The sequence below is a fragment of the Spermophilus citellus genome (assembly GCF_964194105.1).
Source record: "Spermophilus citellus genome assembly, chromosome: 9".
Lineage (NCBI taxonomy): Eukaryota > Metazoa > Chordata > Mammalia > Rodentia > Sciuridae > Spermophilus > Spermophilus citellus.
In genome coordinates, this window is record NC_138191.1 from 57,111,169 (window position 1) to 57,132,293 (window position 21,125).

Genomic DNA, 21,125 nt, shown 5'->3' on the forward strand with positions numbered 1-21,125 from the left:
GGAACATGGGCTCTCTGTCTCAGCCTCACTGTGTGCCCTTCATTCCCTGTTACTGAACATCACATGCCTCTGGTGTGGGGAGCAGTCTATGGGCCTGTGCTAGCCTGGGCTAGGCACGAATTGGAAAAGGTGCTTCCCTGAGTGGAGGCAGCCTTACGGTGCCCATGGTTTGGTAAACAGAAGACTCCTTTGGGAAGGGGTTGTACTTCTTTTAGATGCAGTCCTGCACCCGGATCCCATGCTTGGTCAGCAAAAGCAAGTGAGATTCCGACCCCTACACCAGTCTTCACATAGGTACCTTTGCACAGTGCACAGACTGAACCTCACCAAGGGTGGCCTCTGATTTCTCATAGCATCTATACTCCTTCAAGATATTTCTTTCAGGTCTACAGTCAAAAATTCTGTGAACATACTCTCATTGGCTTGCTAATATCATGTTACCACATATGACCAATCAACCATGTCCAGATACAGGGATCTATGGTCTTAACAAGCTTATTGTAGACCTTTCCTTTGACATTAGGGTCACTCCCCCAAAAAAATAAACCTTTGTAAACTGGGAAGCCCATCTGCTGTCAGCTTCTATACAATCTTGGATTTTTTTTTGTAATGCATAATTTTAGTAAACTAGTGCTTATGTTTTTATTGAACTGTTATCTCATTAAATATTATTGAATAAGTTGAGGAAACACTTAAGTTACTGATGATGATTGAAAGAATTTCATGTTTTTATTGCTCAGTGATTTAGTTTTGGTAGAAATAAATGCTAACTTAAACATCAAGATATTTTGCCTCTATCTTACAATATGGTGTCCCAAAACTGCTTTATATGCGCTCATGACGTATACTCATAATGCTCTCCCATCTGACCTATCATCACTATTTTTTAAAAATAATATGTTCAATAATATATTTGAAGACATTCTATTTTCCTCAGTTTGTTTCAAGTGGACTGATGGTGATCTATTGATATTACAATTCATCCATGCTGTAGCCCGTTGTCTTAATTCATTGAGGCTGCTATAACACAATACTATAAACAGAATACCTTATAAACAACAAATTTATTTCTCACTTCTGGAGGCTGGGAAATCCAGGTTCAAAGTGCTTGTAAAATTGATATCTGGTAAGGGTATATTTCATTAAATTTATCTCCACTCCAAAATTACAATAATTTCTAATTCATTTTACTTATACAATTTCCAGAGCTTTTTTTTTCCAGTAGAAACTTTTTGTAGGAGAGGTAGTGAGGATTGAATCTAGGGCACTTCAGAATGAGTTACATCCCCAACCATATTTATTTTATCTCTGAGTTGCCATGATCTGCCTCAAATGTGCAGTCCTCTTGCCTCAACCTCCTGAGTTGCTAGGATTACAGGCATGTACCACTGTGCCCAGATTCCAAATAGAAACTTTTTGAAATTATAACTTACCTCTCTCCGTTATGGAACTTTGGGTGGCAAAGTAACTAATATAAATAACAGATTGCCTCTTCTTTTGGAATACTACATTTCAACCTCAGAAGTAGGAACAAGACTTTTAAAACTTCACCATTTGTCTTGATTTATTTATACTTACGAAGACAAATATGGGTTGATGTGGTCCATGGCTTCACTTTGTATTATTCAATCCACATGCAGAGCCAGACCTTGAAACCACTGCTTTCTCTACATTTATGTAGATTTCAGGTCAACTGGTGTTCATAGCAATAATTATGAGAATGAATTGTACAGGCATCATCAGTAGCATCCTGGACCAACTAGACAAACTCTCAGAAATATTTGAGAAAACTGAGAATGCAGATTTTTATTTTGACATAATATTTTTAAACTGGTTACCAAGGAGAGGGGAATTATCACACCTATATACAGATACAATATTGGAAGAGTGTCTTCAACATACAGAAATACAAATCAAAACCACACTGAGATGCCATTTCACACTCATGAGGATAGCTGTTACAAAACAAAACAAAAACAAAGCAGAACAGGTGTTGGCCAAGACAGGGAGAAACTACAATACCTGTGCACAGGGCACAGAAATGTCAATAGTGCAGGTGCTATGGCACACAGTATGGTAATTCCCCATTTGATCCAATAATTCCACTCCTGGTACATGCCTAAAAGAACTGAAAGCAGAGACTAAAACAAATATGTGCACACTCAGGTTCATAGCAGCATTTTTCACAAGAGTTGAAAGGTGGAAACAACCCAAATGACGATGGAAGAATGAATGAATAAACAAAATGATATACACATACAACAAAGTAGAATCTCACCTTAAAAAGGAAAGAAATTTGAAAGGGTGTTTGAATGTAGTACCCTTTAAAATTCATAGGTTGAAACCTAACCCCCAAAGCTATGGTATTAGGAGGTGGAACATTTGGGAAGTGATCAGATCATTAGGGCAAAGCTCTCATTAATGGGATTAATACCCTTATAAAAGAGGCCCAAGAGAGAGCCTTTACTCATTCCCTCACGTGAGTGCACAACTAGAAGACCCTATCTATGAACCAGAAGGTGGGCCTTTTCTAAACGTTGAATCTGCCAGAATCTTGATCCTGGACTTCCCAGCTTCTAGAATTGTGAGAAATAGATTTCTGTTGGTTATAAGATATCCAGATTTGTGGTATTTTGTTATAGTAGCCTGAATGAACTAAGACAACATGCTACAACATGAATGAACCTCTGACTGAAATAAGTCAGACATAAAAGGACAAGTATCTTAAGCTCCTATTTATATGAGGTACCTAAAATAGTCAAATTCACAGGAACAGGAAGTAGAATGATGATTTCCAGAGGCTGAAGGGAGGTGGCAATGAGGAGTTAGTGTTTAAGGGGTGTGGAGTTTTAGTATTAAAAAGCTCTGGGGATGCATGGTTGTGCTGATTATACAATACAAATTCTCTTAACTTATACTTAAAATAGTTGAAATACTGAATTTTGTGTTATGCATATTTTATAATGAAGAAAGAGGAAGCATCAACATCAACAAAACTTTATTCAGGCATGAACAGCAATTAGCTGGAATAATGCTATTAGAGAATCGCAAATTGAATAATAACAAACTGCTCATTGAATTTTTTCTTTTCTAAATCAAAAGTGGGCCACTTATAAATTATGATAGAACATCATTACACAGCAGATATCTGGCGGCCACAACTTTTTCTTCCCTTTGGGAATTTGGAGGAAGCATATTCCTTCACCATCCGTAGCTGCCTGCTGTGTGTGACCCCACACACTCTCTGAGCATCCTTCCTGGGTGACCTGCCAATCAGTCCCAGGGCTTCATCTTCCACCTATATGTCGATGATTCCCAAATCTGTCTCCATCCTAGAAGCTTGTTCTAACTCCAGAACTCAGCTGCTTGCTGAATCTCTCCACTCAGATGTCATTGTAGGGACTTCAAATGTCAGATGCAAACCTCTCTTCTCCCCCACCTCCTCCCCCAGCCCTTGCTGGCCCTCCTTTGGCACTCCTCCGGCACTCCTCCCTCTAGAGCAACACTGTCTCCTTTCATTGTCCTGCCAGCCAGGGCCCAAGCCCCAGTCCTTCTAGTTGGCTTCTCCTTCTTCACCACCCACTTCTAACATGTCAGTCGGCATGCTGTGTCTCTTTCCTGCCTGTCACCCCCATCCCTCCACTTCTCTCCATCATGGCTATCACTGCCTTTGCTCAGGTTCTGTGCTTCCCCCCGCCACCCTGTGTACCCCTACACTGATGCCAGAGCAAACTGACTAGTCTTGGATTAAAATCTTTTATCTCTTCCTGCAAAAAGCCCATACTCTTTAACATGCAGCAAAGTCTTGGTTCTGCACAGACCTTGCTTCTGTTTGGGGTGCCCTGACCTCCACTTGTGGGTCACTCAGAGATCATTCCAGATATGCTTGGTAAATCTTGGTTGAGTAAATCACGATCATCCTCATCAACATCATGATGCTTTTCAACCTTTCCCCCCTTTCTAGCCTCTTCTAGCAACTTCCCTCCATCCCCTTCACTCCAGCCATGCTTCACTTCTTTTGGTTTTCCTGGAAGAATAAGCTATTTCTGTCTCCCAGGCTTTGCAGAGATTTTAAATGACTGATTTGTTCAAGAACTCAGGTTATCACATGTGACCCCGCACCCAATACTTCATCTCACTAGGCTTCAGATTTCTCATCAGTGAAACAGAGCAGATATCTGCTTCACAAAATTGTAGGGAGGATAAAATTAAATACACAAAAGCAGTTTGGAAATCCTATATTACTATAAAATGTTATTTTGTAGTTCACCAAAGCCTATTTTAAATGCTACCACCACCAAGGATCCTTTTAAATAACTTAAGGAGAATCCATCTGTCTCTCCTTGGAAGCTCCACCCAATAGCCCACAGGCCTTTATGATTTCTGTCATATGCACCTTAATTTATCAAAGTTCATGTTTCATGTTTACAACCCGACCACAAATTTCATGAACTCAGCATCCATTCCTATTTTGTTTCTTCTTCTATCCCTTTGAGGTTTCAAGGGTCTAGAAAAAAGCCTGAGATTTGAGGAGGTAAACATAAAATGTCCATGGGGAAGTACCTGAGAGGCTTCTGTTTGGGGTGTCTCTTGGAATCAGGTATCCAGCCACCTGATGAACCTATCCACCAACACCCCTGTGCCACACTAGAATGACAAGACCTGGCCCTTCCTCATAACCACACCTGTGCAGACATTGCTAATCAACTGTGGACTTTGGAGGGGGCCAGGGCTTTTTTCAACATGGCTCTGGGCAGCCATGACTAATTAGTCAGCTGGCCTAAAGTCACTATGAGAAAGATAAGGGTTAAAAAAGAAAGAAGGGGCTGGGGTTGTGGCTCAGCAGTAGGGCACTCGTCTAGCACGTGTGAGGTTCAATCTTCAGCACCATATAAAAATAAATAAATTAAATAAAGGTATTATGTCCAACTACACCTTCAAAATAATTTTTTTTTTATTGGTTGTTCACAACGTTACAAAGCACTTGACATATCATACTTCATCAAAATAATTTTTATTTATTTATTATAAAAAAGAAAGAAAGAAGTCACTTCAACTCTGGCAAGTGAATTGATGAATTTGAAAAGAACTTGAAAAATGCCCAACCTATAGTTACACAAGGAGATCTTGTCCCAAACTTAAAGGCCAAATATATCCAGAGGTGGTCCCCTCCAGAATCCCAGAGGCCCCTGATGAAGGACATCTCCAAGGCTCTTGGTTCCCATCAAATGTCCCCACTCAGTGCCCAATCACGTGTGTCTTTAGTGTTCCTTTTCTCTTCCTAAAAAGGAACCAAGCATGGTGTCTGCCTCCTCTCCCCAACACAGGGCTTAGGTGGAATTAAAAGGGATTATGTTTGAAGGGGAAAACTAGCCTTTAATCACCAACAGAAGGACACAGCAGCCTGAAGGTGCATGTCCATTGCTAACCCGAAACCTGACCCTGACCTGTTAGCCTCTGCTCCACGCCATCCCCTTGTCCTTGGGTGGTCACCAGCATGGGCTTCGCCAGACAGATACAACTATTACTCTGGAAGAACTGGACCCTGCGGAAAAGGCAAAAGGTAATGTGTTACTGTCTGTGTCCTAGAAGTGAGGTGTGGAGCAAGTGAACAGATTGGAAGCTTGGGGTGTAGTGGGGGGAGGACAGCGTGAGGAGTTCTGCGTTGCCATTTAGCCCCGAAACAGTGTTTATCTGTGTGACTCCTCTGTGAGCCTGTGATATGTGCCCTTCACAGGATGACATGCTGCTCTGTCCCTGGCCACATTAAAATATGCCCCTACCACACACACACAGATGAATCTACTGCATGCCCATCCCTGTCCCCACTCCCCTGGTTTTCACACTCGTCAGCCCAGTCCACCATCTTCTGGAGTATCCACCCCACATAGCAGGGAGAACCCTAAGCCCTGCAGAACAAGCTCAAAGGAAAACAAGAATGCCCTTCACTAGCTCCCCAGCCCAGGGATTGCTATTCCATTGATTCCAGGAGGCACACTGGGTTTTCACATTTTGACAATTCCAAAACTGGGAGGCAGCTCACAATCAAGTTACTTTAACCAAACATGTTTTTCTTTCTTCATGGTACAGAAAAATGACAGTTCATCTTACAACCAGTGGCGTCTTAGATTCAATGAGTATATATTCTGAGCCTCTTCAGTTAGGAGACTTCGGGTTGGGATGTACTAGGGACCTAAAAGCATGAGACACTAACCCCTTGGACTGGCTTTTTTGGTAGATGGGGAAATCTGAAGTATATTTTAACACCTAGAGCAATATGAAGTAGCATTGCCAAAATCCCAGGAGCCACAGAAGACCAGAGAACTCCAAGAGCAAACGTATAAATGGCACCCGGCCTCAGTGCAATTATCTGGGAGGGGGTGAGGAGTGAGATGTAACTATAAACAGTGCACTTTACCACAGCCTTGCAGAGTCCTGCCAGTGACTTAAGGAGCTGATAAGTGGGACAAGGGAGGGGAGCAGGGAGGGCTGGAGAGAGCTGAGATTAGAAAGACTGAGCCAGTCAGCCATGGGAGGAAGACTGGCCATAGGGAGGAAGTGAACAGTGTGTGCCCCAAACCTCAGTTCAGGATGGGAATATGGGTGGGGAAGGGTTCAGGGGGAATGTTAGGGAAGAAATGGGCCAACTGTGGAACATCTGAAGACCCGAGTGAATACCTTGTCAGGGTCTGGTCAGAGAGAGCTGAATATGGAAAGGTGTTAGCTTAGCTAGAAGCCGGCAGCTGCGTTGTAAAAGAAAACTCTGAGGTATCTTGGAGGTAGAATTGCAGGACTCCGCTACCTCCTGGGACTGAGGACTGAGGGAAGAAAGTGGGATCATTAAGATGGAAGCAAAGACCAGAGTTCTGTGGAGCTGAAATTTGGATTTGTGCAGAGGCTGCTGCAGAGTCTCTGAGGCCCCCCATGTTGAGGGATCCCTGCCTGGTGAGTGTCCAGATATAGGACAATAAACTATCAGGAAGGGGAGCAGCGAGAGACACTCCAACCATGCACAAGATGGTTCAGAGGCCTGTGTGTGTCTCGCACAGGACACAGGCCAGGGGCGGTGGGGGTGGGGACACACAGTTATCCTCAGGCTGTTTTCCTTTGTCAAAGTAGATGTCACTTCAAATTATCCTTGAGGTTATTTGTGGCCTCCAGGAACCCAGACACTTGATCAGAAACTTGATTTCTTCTAGAATCTTCCTTTCTTGAGTGAAAATATTGACAAAATGTGAACAAGACTCATTTTTCAATTTATTCATCAATTTTCACTTATTCTTTCCATCAACAAATAATTGTCACCAGGCATGGTGACCTGTGCTGAGTATACAATGGCAAATAAAAGCATCTAGTCCCTGCCCACCTGATGCATATGTCTATAGATTGCCAGGGAAATCCACTCTGCCATTTTTTAAATTTTCTCTCTTAGTCATAATGAATTAAGATTCTCAGTTCACTTTACTCTCAATGTCCCCTTTGTGGCTCTCAAAGAAAACAAACCAGAGGACTGTAGCGACGGGCTTGCAATGATTCCATTGCTGTGGCAAGCACACTGCTGTTACAAAGCACAACCCTACTTCCAGACCCTGGGTTTGGCCCAGGTGCCCTCACAATCTCTGCTCTCCTTCCCTGGTGTCGGTCGGTCTCTTCCTGTTCGGAAATCTCCACAGTGTGCTCCAAGGGGATGGAGCCGTGCAGGCCAGGAACCTTGGTTCAGGGTCATCAGTCAGGGCTGGACATAGGTCTGGGTTGACTGTCATCTGATGCCATCCTAATGTCCTGGAAACAGAGATCTCTGGTGTGCCTCAAGCTGGCTACCATATTCCAGAATTTTCCAGGATTTCTGGGTAAGAGGGAGAGAGTCATTATCTCTGAGAGGGGTCTGTGTCTCCTGCCAAAGCTTTTGGCTCTTCTGGAAACTTCTGTCTCTAGAAAATGGTGACTCTAAGAAGAGTACAACACACCCAGGCCATAACTCAGCTCCTAAGTTTTTAATTCCTTAAACTTCCATGGTTTTAGGTGTTTACTGTTGTGAGCAGAGTAAGAGTGAGAAGTGAGAACAGATAACAAATTTCCCCATTCCTCCACTCCCAATGCCCAGGGTATAAGAAGACTGTTTTCAGGTTCTAGTTCTCCCCCCACACACCTTGTTTTCTTATTCTGTTAACATCTGTGAGAAGTGTTACTAAGCACCTGGTACAGTACTAAGTGTATTGCTTCACTGAACCTCACTGCAGTTCCAGCTTGATTTCTCTGTGGGTCCAAATGAGGCAACTGAGACTTCAGGGAGGGGTTTGTGATTGGTGGGATGGACCTGGGATTCAAACCATGACACCAGGACAGCAGGCTCGGCCATCCCACCACACTGTCCCCTTGTATCCAGCACTATCTAACAGGTGGGACATGGAGATCACAAAGATCAGTGGCCAAATCATTTATCATCCACTAGAACAATAAATATAAGTTAATACTGGCCCTGGAAGATGAGGGTGTATGTTGGCCCTGACCCAAGATAAACTGGGCATGGCCCCTGCCCTCATGGAATTCAGAGCCAGGCAGGAGGATGTTCCCATGCTTAATTACTGAGCAGAATCCTGAGTGCAGCTATGGAGTTGAAGGAAGTCCCCAGCTGGTGTGCAGGTGAGCTCTGGGAGCTCAGAGAAAACGTTGATTTGAGAGGCTAGACCAGATTTCCCCAGAAGCTCACACTTCAGCTTGACAAGAGCGCACCCACGTGCGCACACACACGTTGGCCCACACTGGCTTGGACCAGGCAGAGCATCAGGGAAGGTTTATAAAGATGACTAGTTATGTCTCTTGGCCCTGAGAGCTCACAGCCTAGGGCCCCGTGGTGTCTGTCCCTGGTCCTACCTTCCAGGTCAGGACAGGAGGACATTAGGGGAAGACCTGAGGGCTCATGGGAGTAGGGTGCTCATCATTTCATGGACTCCAGACCTGGGCATCTGGTGTGGACTTCAGCTCTGGGTCCAGTGTCAGAGGAAGAGAATGTGGCAGATGCAGGAGGCTGGGCAGTCAGCTCCCAGTGCAGCAGCCGGGTCCTGGGTGGTATTTGACCAGGCTCAGTCCTGTCCGGGTTCTCAGTGCACAAGGGGGAACCGTGCAGCTATTTCAAGCCCTGGCTACCCCCTTTTAAATTGAAAACAGACAGGGAGGGAAGTAAATCTAACTGGCTAAGTTAAAATAACAAGCCCAACTCTGCCCTTGCCAGAAACCTGTCCTCCTACTGATAGACCAAATGGTTCCGAGAGGGGGAGGGGAGGTGGAGGAAAATGTATGCTTGTGTGCGCACATCTGTATACATGCACTCACACACATACACACACACACACACACACACATACACACACACACACAAAGAGAGGACAAGGAAATACCAATTCAGTAAAAAAAAAAAAAAAAAGAAAGAAAGAGAGAGAGAGACTGAACAAAAAATTTCCACGGACCCCTTCTGAGCTTTCGACTGGGCTTAATTAAAGTTACAGACATGTTTAAGGGGAAGGGGAGGGGAAGTCCAAGCAGCTCTGAAAACACGTTTTTAATTACACTGTGGAATTCCTCCCTAGGGTATGCCTGTGCACAGTTGAGCCTCAAGACCAAGGATGCAGCTCTGGGGTGGGGTCGGAGCACAGTTCTGGAGGAGGGAGGAGAGGCTGCTGTGAGAACAGACCTGCGCCTGGGCAAGAAATGGCTTTGTGCAGAAGGGAAGTGAGGGGCAGCCCCTCCAAGTCACACGCCCACACTCAGCACAGTCCCACCGACCACTCCACCCATGTTGTTCAAAATCACCAACCACTACCTAGACCAGTGGTTCTCAGCGTTGGCTGGATATGGAAATGACCTAGAGGTGTTAAAAAGAAAAAAATCCTGATGTCCCATGGGGCATGAACTGAGGTCCCCATGTGATTCCAGCCCGCAGGCCCCTGAGAGCTGCTGATCTAGGTTAATGAAGGTGATTATTTGACTTACAGACAGAAACAGAAGCCCTAATTCAGAGATGTGGAAAGGAAACCAGGTAGAACAGTGCTAGTCTTAAGGCCAAGGAAGGAAGGTGGATTCTGATCTGCCTCCCACTATGATGGACTTTGAATCACAATGCCTCACACAGACAGGACACTTCAAAAACACTAGAGAGTCTGAGTGAGTGGATGAGAGAGGGTGGGACTAGCATATCATAGAGAGATGAAATATACAGTGTGGGACAGGGAGGCAGACTGACTCATCCCTCCCTCTGTGCAAGCCCTGTTCTGTGTAAGGATCAGGAGACAGTGTGTGGTCTGTTTCTCAGGAAGCCCATGTTTTCAAACTGGCGAGTGTGCAGTTCCAAATCGAGAAAGGGAGAAGATTGGAATGAACATGGAGGGCAGGCCTAAGAGGTTCCAACGATTTTAATTGTGTTTTCTTGCTCATCTATCCTTACAATGTGCTGTCACCCTGTGACACTTGTGACAATTCTGTGAGGCAGTGATCAATGCTTCATGTTTATTGAAGGTTACCTTGTGCTGGGTTCTGTGGGTTTGGCCCATTAACTCACTTTATTATCACAACTCCTCTGGGTGGCAGGTCCTCCTATCACCCTCATTTTTTGAATGAGATTCATGGCATGGAGAAGTTGAGCAGATTACCCAAGATCTCGTAGCTGAGAGTAGCTGAGAGAAGAGGCTGGATAAAACTTGTTACCAGAGTGATCTGCTCTTAACCCTCAGTGTACACTATAAGACAAAATAGTCCTAATTCGGAGATGAGAAAACTGAGGCCCAGAGGTTGAGCATGCCTGAAAGTGGCTGTAACCTAGATCTGCACACTCCCAAATCATCACCAGTGTTTAACATTCCAGACCATCCCCAGGAAGATGTCACTCCATGGAAGGCAGCACAACTCACTTGGGAGAAAGCCAACATTGCGAACTATTGTCTTAGGAGGAGTCATAAGTGGAGAATCTGGACTGGTTGTCTCATTTCCTTGGTGAAGACACCAGAAACAACTTCCAGTTTCATACTTCACACGTGCCACTCACATTACTATCTTGCTAAACCTGCTCCCCACCTTACCTCCTGGAGGATCCAGAATGGAAGGCGAGAAGCCAGTACACACCTTTGGGGTTGCAGTTTGTTTTTAATCTGCAGACTGCTGATAAGCTGAACCCCTGTATCTCTTCCAGCTTCCTGGAGAAGCCTCCTAGACCAGTCTTGGCAAAGACTTACTCATTCCACAAGTATTTTATTGAAAACCAATTATGAGTTCTACCTCATGTAGGGTGGTGGAACCACAGTGGAGGACAGTTGTGGCCCCTGCTCTCAGGAAGTTTGCAGCCCATGAAGGCTTCACTTCCTAGGAGAATTGACCCTGAAGTAAGAGTGATAAGACAGGGGGTATGAGCTGCTGGAGGAGAGTGCTGAGAGGTCTAGAGACCAGGATAGTAATAGAGAGATGGGCCTGGCTGGGGAAGAGGCCCAGCCAGAGCTCCCTTGATTTGCATGTCCTGGGGGTCGGGGTAACTCCCTACATTCCAATGGCTGCCAGGTATGTTTGGGGTCAGTGCCTTTAACACAGGGAGGGAATTTCCCAATATTAGTGTTTTGCCACCTTCTTAAAAAAAAAAAAAAAAAACATGTAGGGGGAGTCTGAGAAATGAGTGTCTTAAGAAAAATGCACTCTTTTTTTTCTTCCTATACTCCTCTGTATGCTTCTTATAGCACATTCTCCCTAGATAGATTCTGAGTAAAACATTTTGTGAAAAATTACAACTGCATAATTACCACCTGCCCCTAAACATTCTTTGATTTTTCTTCAATAGCATGATACATTTTCCCTCCTCCAATATATTTTCTGATTTGTTATAATTTGATTGCCAGCAGACCATTTTTAAACACCAGAATGTGGGGGCTATGGATGTAGATCAGTGGTAGAGCATTTGCTGAGCATGCAAAAGGCCCTAGGTTTGATCCCCAGCAATACAATAAAATGAAAATATATAAAAATTTGAAAATTGAACATGGTTTGCCCTTACTAGCAGGAAAGGAGTACCTGCTATGACACCCACCATGTTGCTGAGAGTTTATTCACATTTCTTTGAAAGGAAAACAACAATTAAAGACCATCCTGGGCAGCTGCTTATATCCTCCTTTGGATCTTGAGTTTGCGTTCTAAGTTCCCTAGAGCAGGGCTTGGGTAAAACAACTATTATATTCCCCAATTCACATTCTTCTTTCCCTATTTCCTTCTGTGATTCCACACCTCCAACCCTTACCCTCGTGTGCAATACCACAGCATAAGGCCCAACAACCAACTGGCTCTCCTTTTGGCATCAGGAGTCCTTACGCTTTTTTTAAAAAAAATTTTTTTAGTTATATATGGACACAATATCTTTACTTTGTTTTATTTATTATTTGTATGTAGTGCTAAGGGTCAAATCCAGTTGTCTCACATGTGTGAGGCATGCGCTCCGCCACTGAGCCACAACCCCATCTGAATCAAAATCTGCATCTATGTGTTCAGCAACATTTGCGAAGACTGAAGCCCATGATCCCCGTGACTGTTCATGATCAGTCTTGTGTTAATGCTGTTTTCTAGATTAGAGGCAGAGTAAAACCCAGCTGGACATAAAAGCTGGTTGGTGGCCAGGCATGGTAGGGCGTGTTTATAATCCTAGGGGCTTGGGAGGCTGATGCAGGAGGATCAAGAGTTTAAAGCTATCCTTAGCAATGTATCTAGACTGAGCAACTCAGTGAGACCCTGTGTCTAAATAAAATACAAAAAGGTCTGGGAATGTGGCTCAGTGGTTAAACCCACCCTGGTTCAATTCCCAATATCAAAGGGAAAAAAAAAGAAAGAAAAGCTTGTTGTTGTATAATAAATCAAAGTAGAGATAATATAGGAGCAAGGGACAAAAGAAGGAAGTTCTTCAGGTCAATTCAGTTATACATTACTTAACAATGGGACACATACTAGAAACGGCCTTGTTAGGAGATTTCATCATTGTGTGAACACCAGAGTGTCATTACACAAAGCTCAATGGTATAACCTACTACTATATATATGGTTATATAATTGTGTGTGTGAGTGTGTGTGTGTGAATGAGAGAGAGAGAGAGAGAGAGAGAGAGATAGTCTATTGCTCCTAAGGCCATGATGAACAAGACAAGATTAAACACAAGATTAAATGAACCACAGCAGAAAAAGAAGCAATCACGAGACCAGTGAGCATGAGATCTAAGAGGCAGCTGCTGCTGCAAACCCACACACTGTCTAACAAAGAACGTTTAGTATGGGTAATATAAGCTCTCTCTAGGGTTGGGGTGGTAGCTCAGAGGTAGAGCATATGCCCAGTACATGTGAGGCCCTGGGCTTGATCCTCAGTACCATTTAGAAATAAATAAATAAAATAAAGATATTATGTCCATCAACAAGTAAATATATATATATTAAAAAAGAAGTATACTCTGCAATAATAAAAAAGATAACAATATATGCATAAATCAGCTACAAGAGTCATTTGCTATCATTATGAAGTAATCCGTACCGCACATAGTTGCATGTGCTATACTTTTCTGCAGTTGGCAGCACCGTAGGTTGGTTTACACCAGCATCACCACAAACTTGTGAGTAATGGGCCACTCTACAATGTTACAAAGGTGGGAATGGGAATTTTGCAGCTTCATTTTAATCTTATGGGACTGCTGTGGTCTATGTGGTCTGTCACTTGGCAAAAGCATGCAGCACATAGCCCTACCACAAGCCAAGTCCTACAGTCAGACAGTGCCGAGAGGAAGTGTACAAAGAGTGCCACTGGTCTTTCTCTTTGTGGTGGAAATCGTGTGGCCTTTATCTTTGTTTCTGGTCTTGATCTGGTTGAGGAATGCCAACCTGTTCTACAGTCATCACAAATGTGAGCCTGGAGCATCCTGGGAGACTCTGCAGGGCCTGTCATTCAGGAAGGTCTTGAGGGTGGGGGCACAGGGATCCCTCTGCCTATCGATGTACCAATAAATAGATCCATCAGTTTTACACAAATTCTAATTTTTAATCCTACACATCCTAAGCAAATATGTGTACATAATACCGAAAGGCAAATTTTTTTACGTATACCTAAACTCTTATGCATTTAAAAGAGGCTACAGATGAGTTCTCTAAATTAGATCAATTTAATTCTATTTTTCAATAAAAGAAAACTGTTTAGATACATTATACATGATGCTAGAGAAAAATGAAAGGGTATGCTATAAAATCATACTTAACCAAATATTATTTCTTGGAACTCTGAGGTGTCTGGGGACCTTTAATAAACCTTGTGGATGGGGCTCCTTCTGTAGTATCACCCTCTGGGAAAGCCTGCACCTTCTGGATGTGGAGGCCTCAAGAATTTTGGAAACTGTTTGGTCCTCTGGTCTTGGTCTTTGACCTCTGTTCATGAGTCTCCAGCCTCCATCTCTCAGCCTCCTGTCTAGCAAACTCTTAATTCCTCACCTCATCCAGCCAGGAGCCATTATTCTGCAACACTGCAGCATGTGTGGGGGGGTAGGTGCTCCATACACAGTGTGGAAAGAAGACAGGGGCCTCCTCTCCTCAGGCACCAGCAGCCTGGTGGAGCCTCCTTGAGTTAACACCTCTGCACACCTCTTATCACAGAGTGATCTGAACTCCCCACTTCTGTCCATGCCTCTGTGACAACATTTGTCTGTCTCTTCACTCTACCAGAGGTTGAGAGAACAGACTGGCTACAGCACCCCACATAGGCCTGGCCAATGTTAAATGCTCCTGCTTCTTAAGCCATGAATAAAGAAGAGCACCAGAAGGGCCCTGCTCTTTCCCCCAAAGACCCTGCTCCTAGGGCCTGAGTCCTGCTTGGTCTCCATAACTAAATCCTTCTTGTCTTCATTTCCTGTTTCAAAGGTCATTTTCCCAACAAGGCGATGCCCTCAGCAGGAATGTTGCCATGGCTCCAGGGGATTTTCTGCAATGTGAACAATCCTTGTTTTCAAAGCCCCACCCCAGGAGAATCTCCTGGAATTGTGTCAAACTATAACTCCATGTAAGTACCAAGATTCCCACTGCATGGGGAGGAAGTTGCACACCCTTTCATTCCCCGCATGCACAGCAGTAGATGCACATGCCTGCACACGCAGAGCCTGTAGCACTGAAAGCAAGCCCCATGGATTGCTAACCCCTGACCTTTCAGGGCCCAGGAGGATTCTTTCCTGAAGCGTTCTACTAACTGGCAGAGCACTTGGGGAAAATGGTTCAAATGAAGTCCACATGGACATGATTTCTTGGTCCTTATGTTCCCCAAATGTGACCTGGAATCTGATGGCAATCCCTTACTGTGACATGTCCACTGTATCATGCTTGTCCATCTTCTTGGGTGGAATCTCTGAGTGAGAAAAACCCTCTTCCCCTTGCTTTTCACCCTAGTCAACTCAAGACCCCTCTGTTTCTTTAAAAACTTTCTTAGACATCTAAGGGCTAAAGAAAAATGTCAGGGATTCTTGTGAGGATAAAAGAAATCAGGCTTACTTCTTAGAGGGAAATGACCAATTCCAAATCCTCTGCTGTAATTGCCATTGGTGCCTTTGAGAGGCAAGATCTTGGGATATGGCTTGAGGGTAGTGATTCTTAACCTGGGGGCTAAAGACCTTTCCAAAAAGCTGATGAAAATAGATAAGCCCTCTCCCACAAAAATTGGAGCCAATTGGAGCACAAATCACGACATTGTGTGTGTGAGCTCAGGGAACTTGTGGAGTCCAGGTTAATAATTTCTGGTCTGAGGTTGAATTTCAAGTCAAATCCCTTAGGACAATAATCTACCTTTGGAATTCCCTCTTAGAGTACTGGGAGGACATAATGTGGGCATGACCTATACACAGAGGCTCAGGCATAAGGACAGAACCGTCCTCCACCTGCTGTTCTGACCTTGAGCTGCACCTTGCAAAGGTTAAATCTGCAGGTCACCTACAAGGGCTTACAGGGGATTGGGGTGGACCCTATTCCTATACACACCAGCTCAGATGGAAAGTGAGGTATTTGGTGACTTCAGTTTTTTCAGTAGAGGATATGTTAGTCAAGTTTTCATTACTGTAACCAAAGAGCCCCACACAAACAAGTTGGAGGAGGACACACAAACAAGTTGGAGGAGGAAAAGTTTATTTTGGCTTGTAAAGTTTCAGTCCATGGGCCCCTGGCTCCATTGCTCTGGACCTGAGGTGAAGGGGAACATCATGGTGGAAGGACATGGTAGAGGGAAGCTCATCAGGTCGTAGCAGCAAAGAAGAAGGGGGGGGGGTGTGCTGGGAGAAGATAAACCCTTCCAGGGCGTGTCCCTGGTGAGCTACTTCCATTCAGTTAACAATGGATTAATCCATCAAGTGAATTCATGAATGAAGTCAGAGTCCTCATGATCCAATCATTGCCTAGAAGTCCCACTTCTGTGCCAATGAGACTTTGGAGGACATTCCAAGTCCAATCCATAACAGGGAAGCTCAGCAAAATTCTGCCAGGACAAACCCACATTTACATTTTGAAAAACAACTTTTAATAGGTCAGGCTAATGCTTTGAGGTGGCCTTTCCCACTGGGAACAAGTTATGGCTGTTTTTGCTCCATAATGGCAGAGCTGAGTAGCTTCGACAGAGACTATATGGTCTGTGAGCCCCAGTTATTTATATGTTTGCTGATAAATATCATAGGGTAAATGTCCCTGGATTATCAGAAGATAAGGAGGGGTCAACATTCTTCTCTTCCCAGGAAATTTGAAGAGGAGATGTTTTAGCTGGGCTCTCATGTTGTGTGATGGTTTGGATATATGAGACAATTCAGGAAGGTTTAGAGAAGAAATTACTGGGTTAGGAGACCCTTAATCTAATCAGTGAATTAATCTCCTAATGGTGAATTAACTGAGTGGAAACTGAAGGCAGGGAGGGTGTGGCTGGAGGAGGTGGTCACTGGGGGCATGCCTTTGGGGTGTATATTTTAAATCTGGCAAGTGGAGTCTCTCTCTGATTCCTGCTCATCATGTGAGTCACTTTCCTCTGCCACACTCTTCCACCATGATGTTCTGCCTCACCTTGAGCCTTGAGGAATGGAGCTGGCTGTTCTATGGACTGAGACCTCAGAAACCATGAGCCCTCAAATAAACCTTTCTTCCTCTAAAATTGTTCTTGTCAGGTATTTTAATCATAGCAGCAAAAAAAGCTGATCAAAACCTGCTGCAAACATCATCGTGAAGCTTTAAAGTGTATACTTTCAGCTTGAGACTCCTTGAGGCCTCTGAACAGAAGAGCCTACCCATCCAGAGAGATCCTATGGTGCTGTGTGGTGGGATCAGGAAACCTTGGATACCAGTAGGTAGAGGCAACAGGAGTTTCAGTGGGATTGGCCCTAGCCGTGTGTGTGTGTGTGTGTGTGTGTGTGTGTTACTGGGGAAGACTGAGGGGTAGGAGTCGGGAAGGGGGCTCCAGAGCCCAGCTGTCCTTGACCTTTGAACCAGGGAAGCTGTGTTCACATTTCATATGCACATTGTAGATGAAATAACGGCTTATTCAAAGTACTCTTACTCACAAGGCACAGAACCCATTCCAATGAGCTTAAGGTCCAGAAAGAAATACATGATTTGGAGACATGATTTAGACCTTCTCACAAAGCCTAGGGTAAAGACAGGCCTCAGAAGAGGAGGGGCAAGAGCTGGAGAGCTGTCAGGAGCTGTTCCTTCAGCTCTTCCAGACTGAACTTTGAGGTCCAGCCTCTCCGCCTGTCTCTGTTCATCCACACTCTCACCACAGTCTCCCCTCCTCCTAGAAGGCCAGGCTGTGCCAATCACCCAGTTCACAGCATTTTGACTTGAGCTATCAAAAGAGCACCCTGAATCCTGTTTAAGTTCCTGGGAATAACTTTGGTTGTCTCAGTTTTATTCTCCCTGTCCAATCAGCCTCAGTGAAGGGGTGCGTATGTGTGTGTATGCGTGTGCACACACATACACAGGGAGTTCCTTGTGGATGAAGCATGGCTGTCAGAACCTACCCCCATAAATGGGTAGAGGGGTAGGTCTCAGAGAAGTGGGAGAAGGCTGGAAGAACCTCCAGTAATATCCACCAACATCAATATCCTAAAAAGCTTTACCAAGTTTAAAGTTTCTCAGGACAAGTGATGTAGACAGCATGGCGTTAACAAGTTATCTGGCCCTGCCCAAACTGAAGGACTGGACAAATCACTCACTACCCCAATCTGTTGTCCTACATTTGCAAGAGAGTGTTAAAAAAAACATTTTTCCTTTTGTCCTGCAGAATTGTAAAGAGACAACATAGTAGCTAAGTCAAGCACCCTATTTTAACAAATAGCACAAGGTATTAATATTATATGAAAATGACAGCTATTTCTTTATTGATGAGGTTTTGTTCTTACAGCTTGTCAAAAATGTATCGAGATTTTCAAGAACTCCTCATGAATGCACCAGAAAGCCAGCACTTTGGCCAGGTTTGGACAGAGCTCCGCACCTTGTCCCAGCTCATGGACACCCTGCAGACTCACCCTGAGAGAATTGTAGGTGAGCTGGTCTTCAGCGTTCTCAATATTCACTGGCCTCGCACCTGCCTCACCCATCTCGGTGCATTCCATGACCCTGTTTAAGTGACTGAGAACATGAGCAAGATGAAAGGATTAATAATTAGAGAGTGATATATTCAACTTTAGGATTGTGAAGGCTTCCAGGCAGGATGAGGTGAGAACACGAGCCCAAGGGTGGCCATGGGTGAAGTGTAGCAGAAGAAAGGTGCATGGTGAGGGAAAGGCAAAGGGCGGGGAGGCCAGGCTGTGGCCACCATGCAGACACAGAGGTCGTACAGGAAGAGAGGAGGAGCTGGATGCCCTGGGTAGGAAGCAACAACAGGGATGGAGGGGCTCCCTTGGGGGTCTCTTCTCTCCAGGGGAAAACAAGAAACAAACAAAAGCCCAACAACAGTATCAACACCCACATGTCTTTTTAAGAGTATGAGTGGATGTCGGCCTGAAGTGTTTGGGAGGGACTGGATGTGGCAGCTGGAATCTGTTCCCTGAGAGGCAGGTAAATTAGTGGCTGTGAGGAAATAGAGCCCCAGGAATCCAGAGGTTCCTGCAGGTTTTTGGGTGGAGAGTGGCCTCCAAGGAAAGGCTGCTAGTGGGTAAAGATGGTTCTGGGGAGGAGCTGGGAGGCTTTCAATGCAGCAATTCCAGCAGTTTGGAGTTGCAGGGAGCTCAGGATATGGGGCATAGGGAAAGTGACTTTTAGGATGACCTTGGTGGATGACAACAATACAGAAAGTGACCAGCAAGGGACTGCCAAGAGACAGGGGCAGCTGGACACAACAGCTTCTGCTCCAGATTCCAAACAATGGAAGCAGGAGAGTGGTTTGATTCAGGCCCTCCTCAACCCAAGCTTGTGGTACAACTCCCTTGACATTCAGCAGATACCTGTACCTACTGTGAGCCAGGCACCAGGATAGTATCTGGGAGTGAAGATGAACCAGGCTGTGTGCCTCCCGTAGAGGACTTAGGGAGCAGAGCAGAAGTGTAACAGACAATGACCCAGCCAGTGTAGGAGCATGGTGGAGGGAACCAGTGGGGGGGGGTAAGGGTGGGGGGCTTCTCCCAGAGAGAATGTGACCCTCCTCCCATCTTGCCATCTTCTGTCTTTTTTCCTGTGGAAGCAAGAAAATGCAGGAGTATGTGCAGATTGGTATGTTAAGATCCTTTAATTGCATATAATTGTTTTTAAAAATAGCAAAGCACATACTTTATGTAGTCATTTTCTACAAACTAGATTACAAGCACTACATTCTTGGCTGCTCTGGATAGAAGAGTTTATTTTAGTTAGTTCAAATTTGAAGGACCCAAAATAGTGGAACATATTAGCATTTTAATAGGAAGAAAACAAAGGACACACAACCAGAAAGTGTTTTTTCCAAAGTTAAACAAGCAGATGAGCTGCAAGTGGGCTGCCCAACTCCTGGAGCAACTCTGCACCCGCTTTCATCCCGCGGAGTCTATGATGAGGCAGACTTTTCATTTAAGTGTCTGATCATCAAACTGAATCTGGCTAGAGGAAGTGTAAGGGAAGTAATTCCAAACCACAATCTCTCTGTGGCTTTACAAGTGTATATGAGAATCAAAATCAATATTGCCTAACCCAAGAGCAGGACTAATTGTGAATTGGCATGCAGGATGCTCTTTCTGCGGGCCTCCAGGCTGTGGGGAGGATTTCTTAAAGGAGAGCAGGCCTGGGGACAAAAGGTTAGCGAAGGCCAGCAGAGCTTCCCCAAAGCCTGGGAACAGAATCTACAGAATTCCCGAACCTCGTGGCTATGAACAGGGAGAGGGGTCCATCCCTAAGTAAGGGACACCACCTCTGAGGGGATTCCAGGCCAGGAACTGAGATCCACTCTCAGACGGTTGGGAGTTCCCTGGGAAGCTTCACTGAAATGCTGAGTCTTTGAAAGCACAGTGGGTGGTGAGACTGGGGTGTGCTTTCGCCTGTAAGCTCTGGGTCACCTGGGAAAGTATGCCGACCATGGCCAAGCAGCATTTTCCTTTCATGGCAAACCTGTAGTGCTGCATTCTCAGCAGGGGAGGGTTACGGTGAAAACCCAGACAGGAGGAGGGGCCGTCCCCTGCACCCAGCAAGCTCTGAGGTCTTCCATTCCCCTCTAAACCCCCTCTTCCCACAACCTCATTCATTCTCCTGGCTTCCTTCCCACCCAGCCCTCCGCTTCCCTCCACCCCCGCCCCCAGCCTCTAATCTTCCCAGGGAAGAGAACAAGAAGAACCACATTTTAAATGAAATGTACTTTTCTCTCCTCAGGCCCCCAGTTCACATTACTCCCTCTGGAATCTAGTGAACTTGCTGCCTGGTGTGGCCCCTCTTACACTTTGGCCCCGCCCCCTCCTCAGGTGGATGTTGAACCTGCAGCTCCTGCCCCTCTCCCCAGGGTCACAGCAGGCCAGTCACCTGAGGTATATTGTTGATTTTGGGGCAAAATGACTTCCAGTTCCCTGTCTCTGCCCCTTCTCCCTACAAGAATGTCAACTGAGTATGTTAAAGAGTAACTAAGAGATAAACAGTCAAATGGGTTCTGACTCTCAG

At 45.0% G+C, this 21,125-nt stretch overlaps 1 protein-coding gene across 1 annotated transcript in view; it reads left to right on the forward strand.

Moving 5' to 3' along the window:
• Positions 1-5,491: 5,491 nt before the first annotated feature.
• The window catches only part of LOC308655502 (retinal-specific phospholipid-transporting ATPase ABCA4-like), a gene marked incomplete at its 3' end in the record, with an annotated part of 145,857 nt that continues 130,223 nt past the window's right edge, over positions 5,492-21,125 (forward strand). The window contains 4 exon segments of the mRNA XM_081305596.1: positions 5,492-5,568; positions 13,802-13,908; positions 14,913-15,051; positions 18,415-18,554. Coding sequence (XP_081161722.1) covers positions 5,498-5,568; positions 13,802-13,908; positions 14,913-15,051; positions 18,415-18,554 — 457 coding nt within the window. The 5' untranslated portion in view covers positions 5,492-5,497.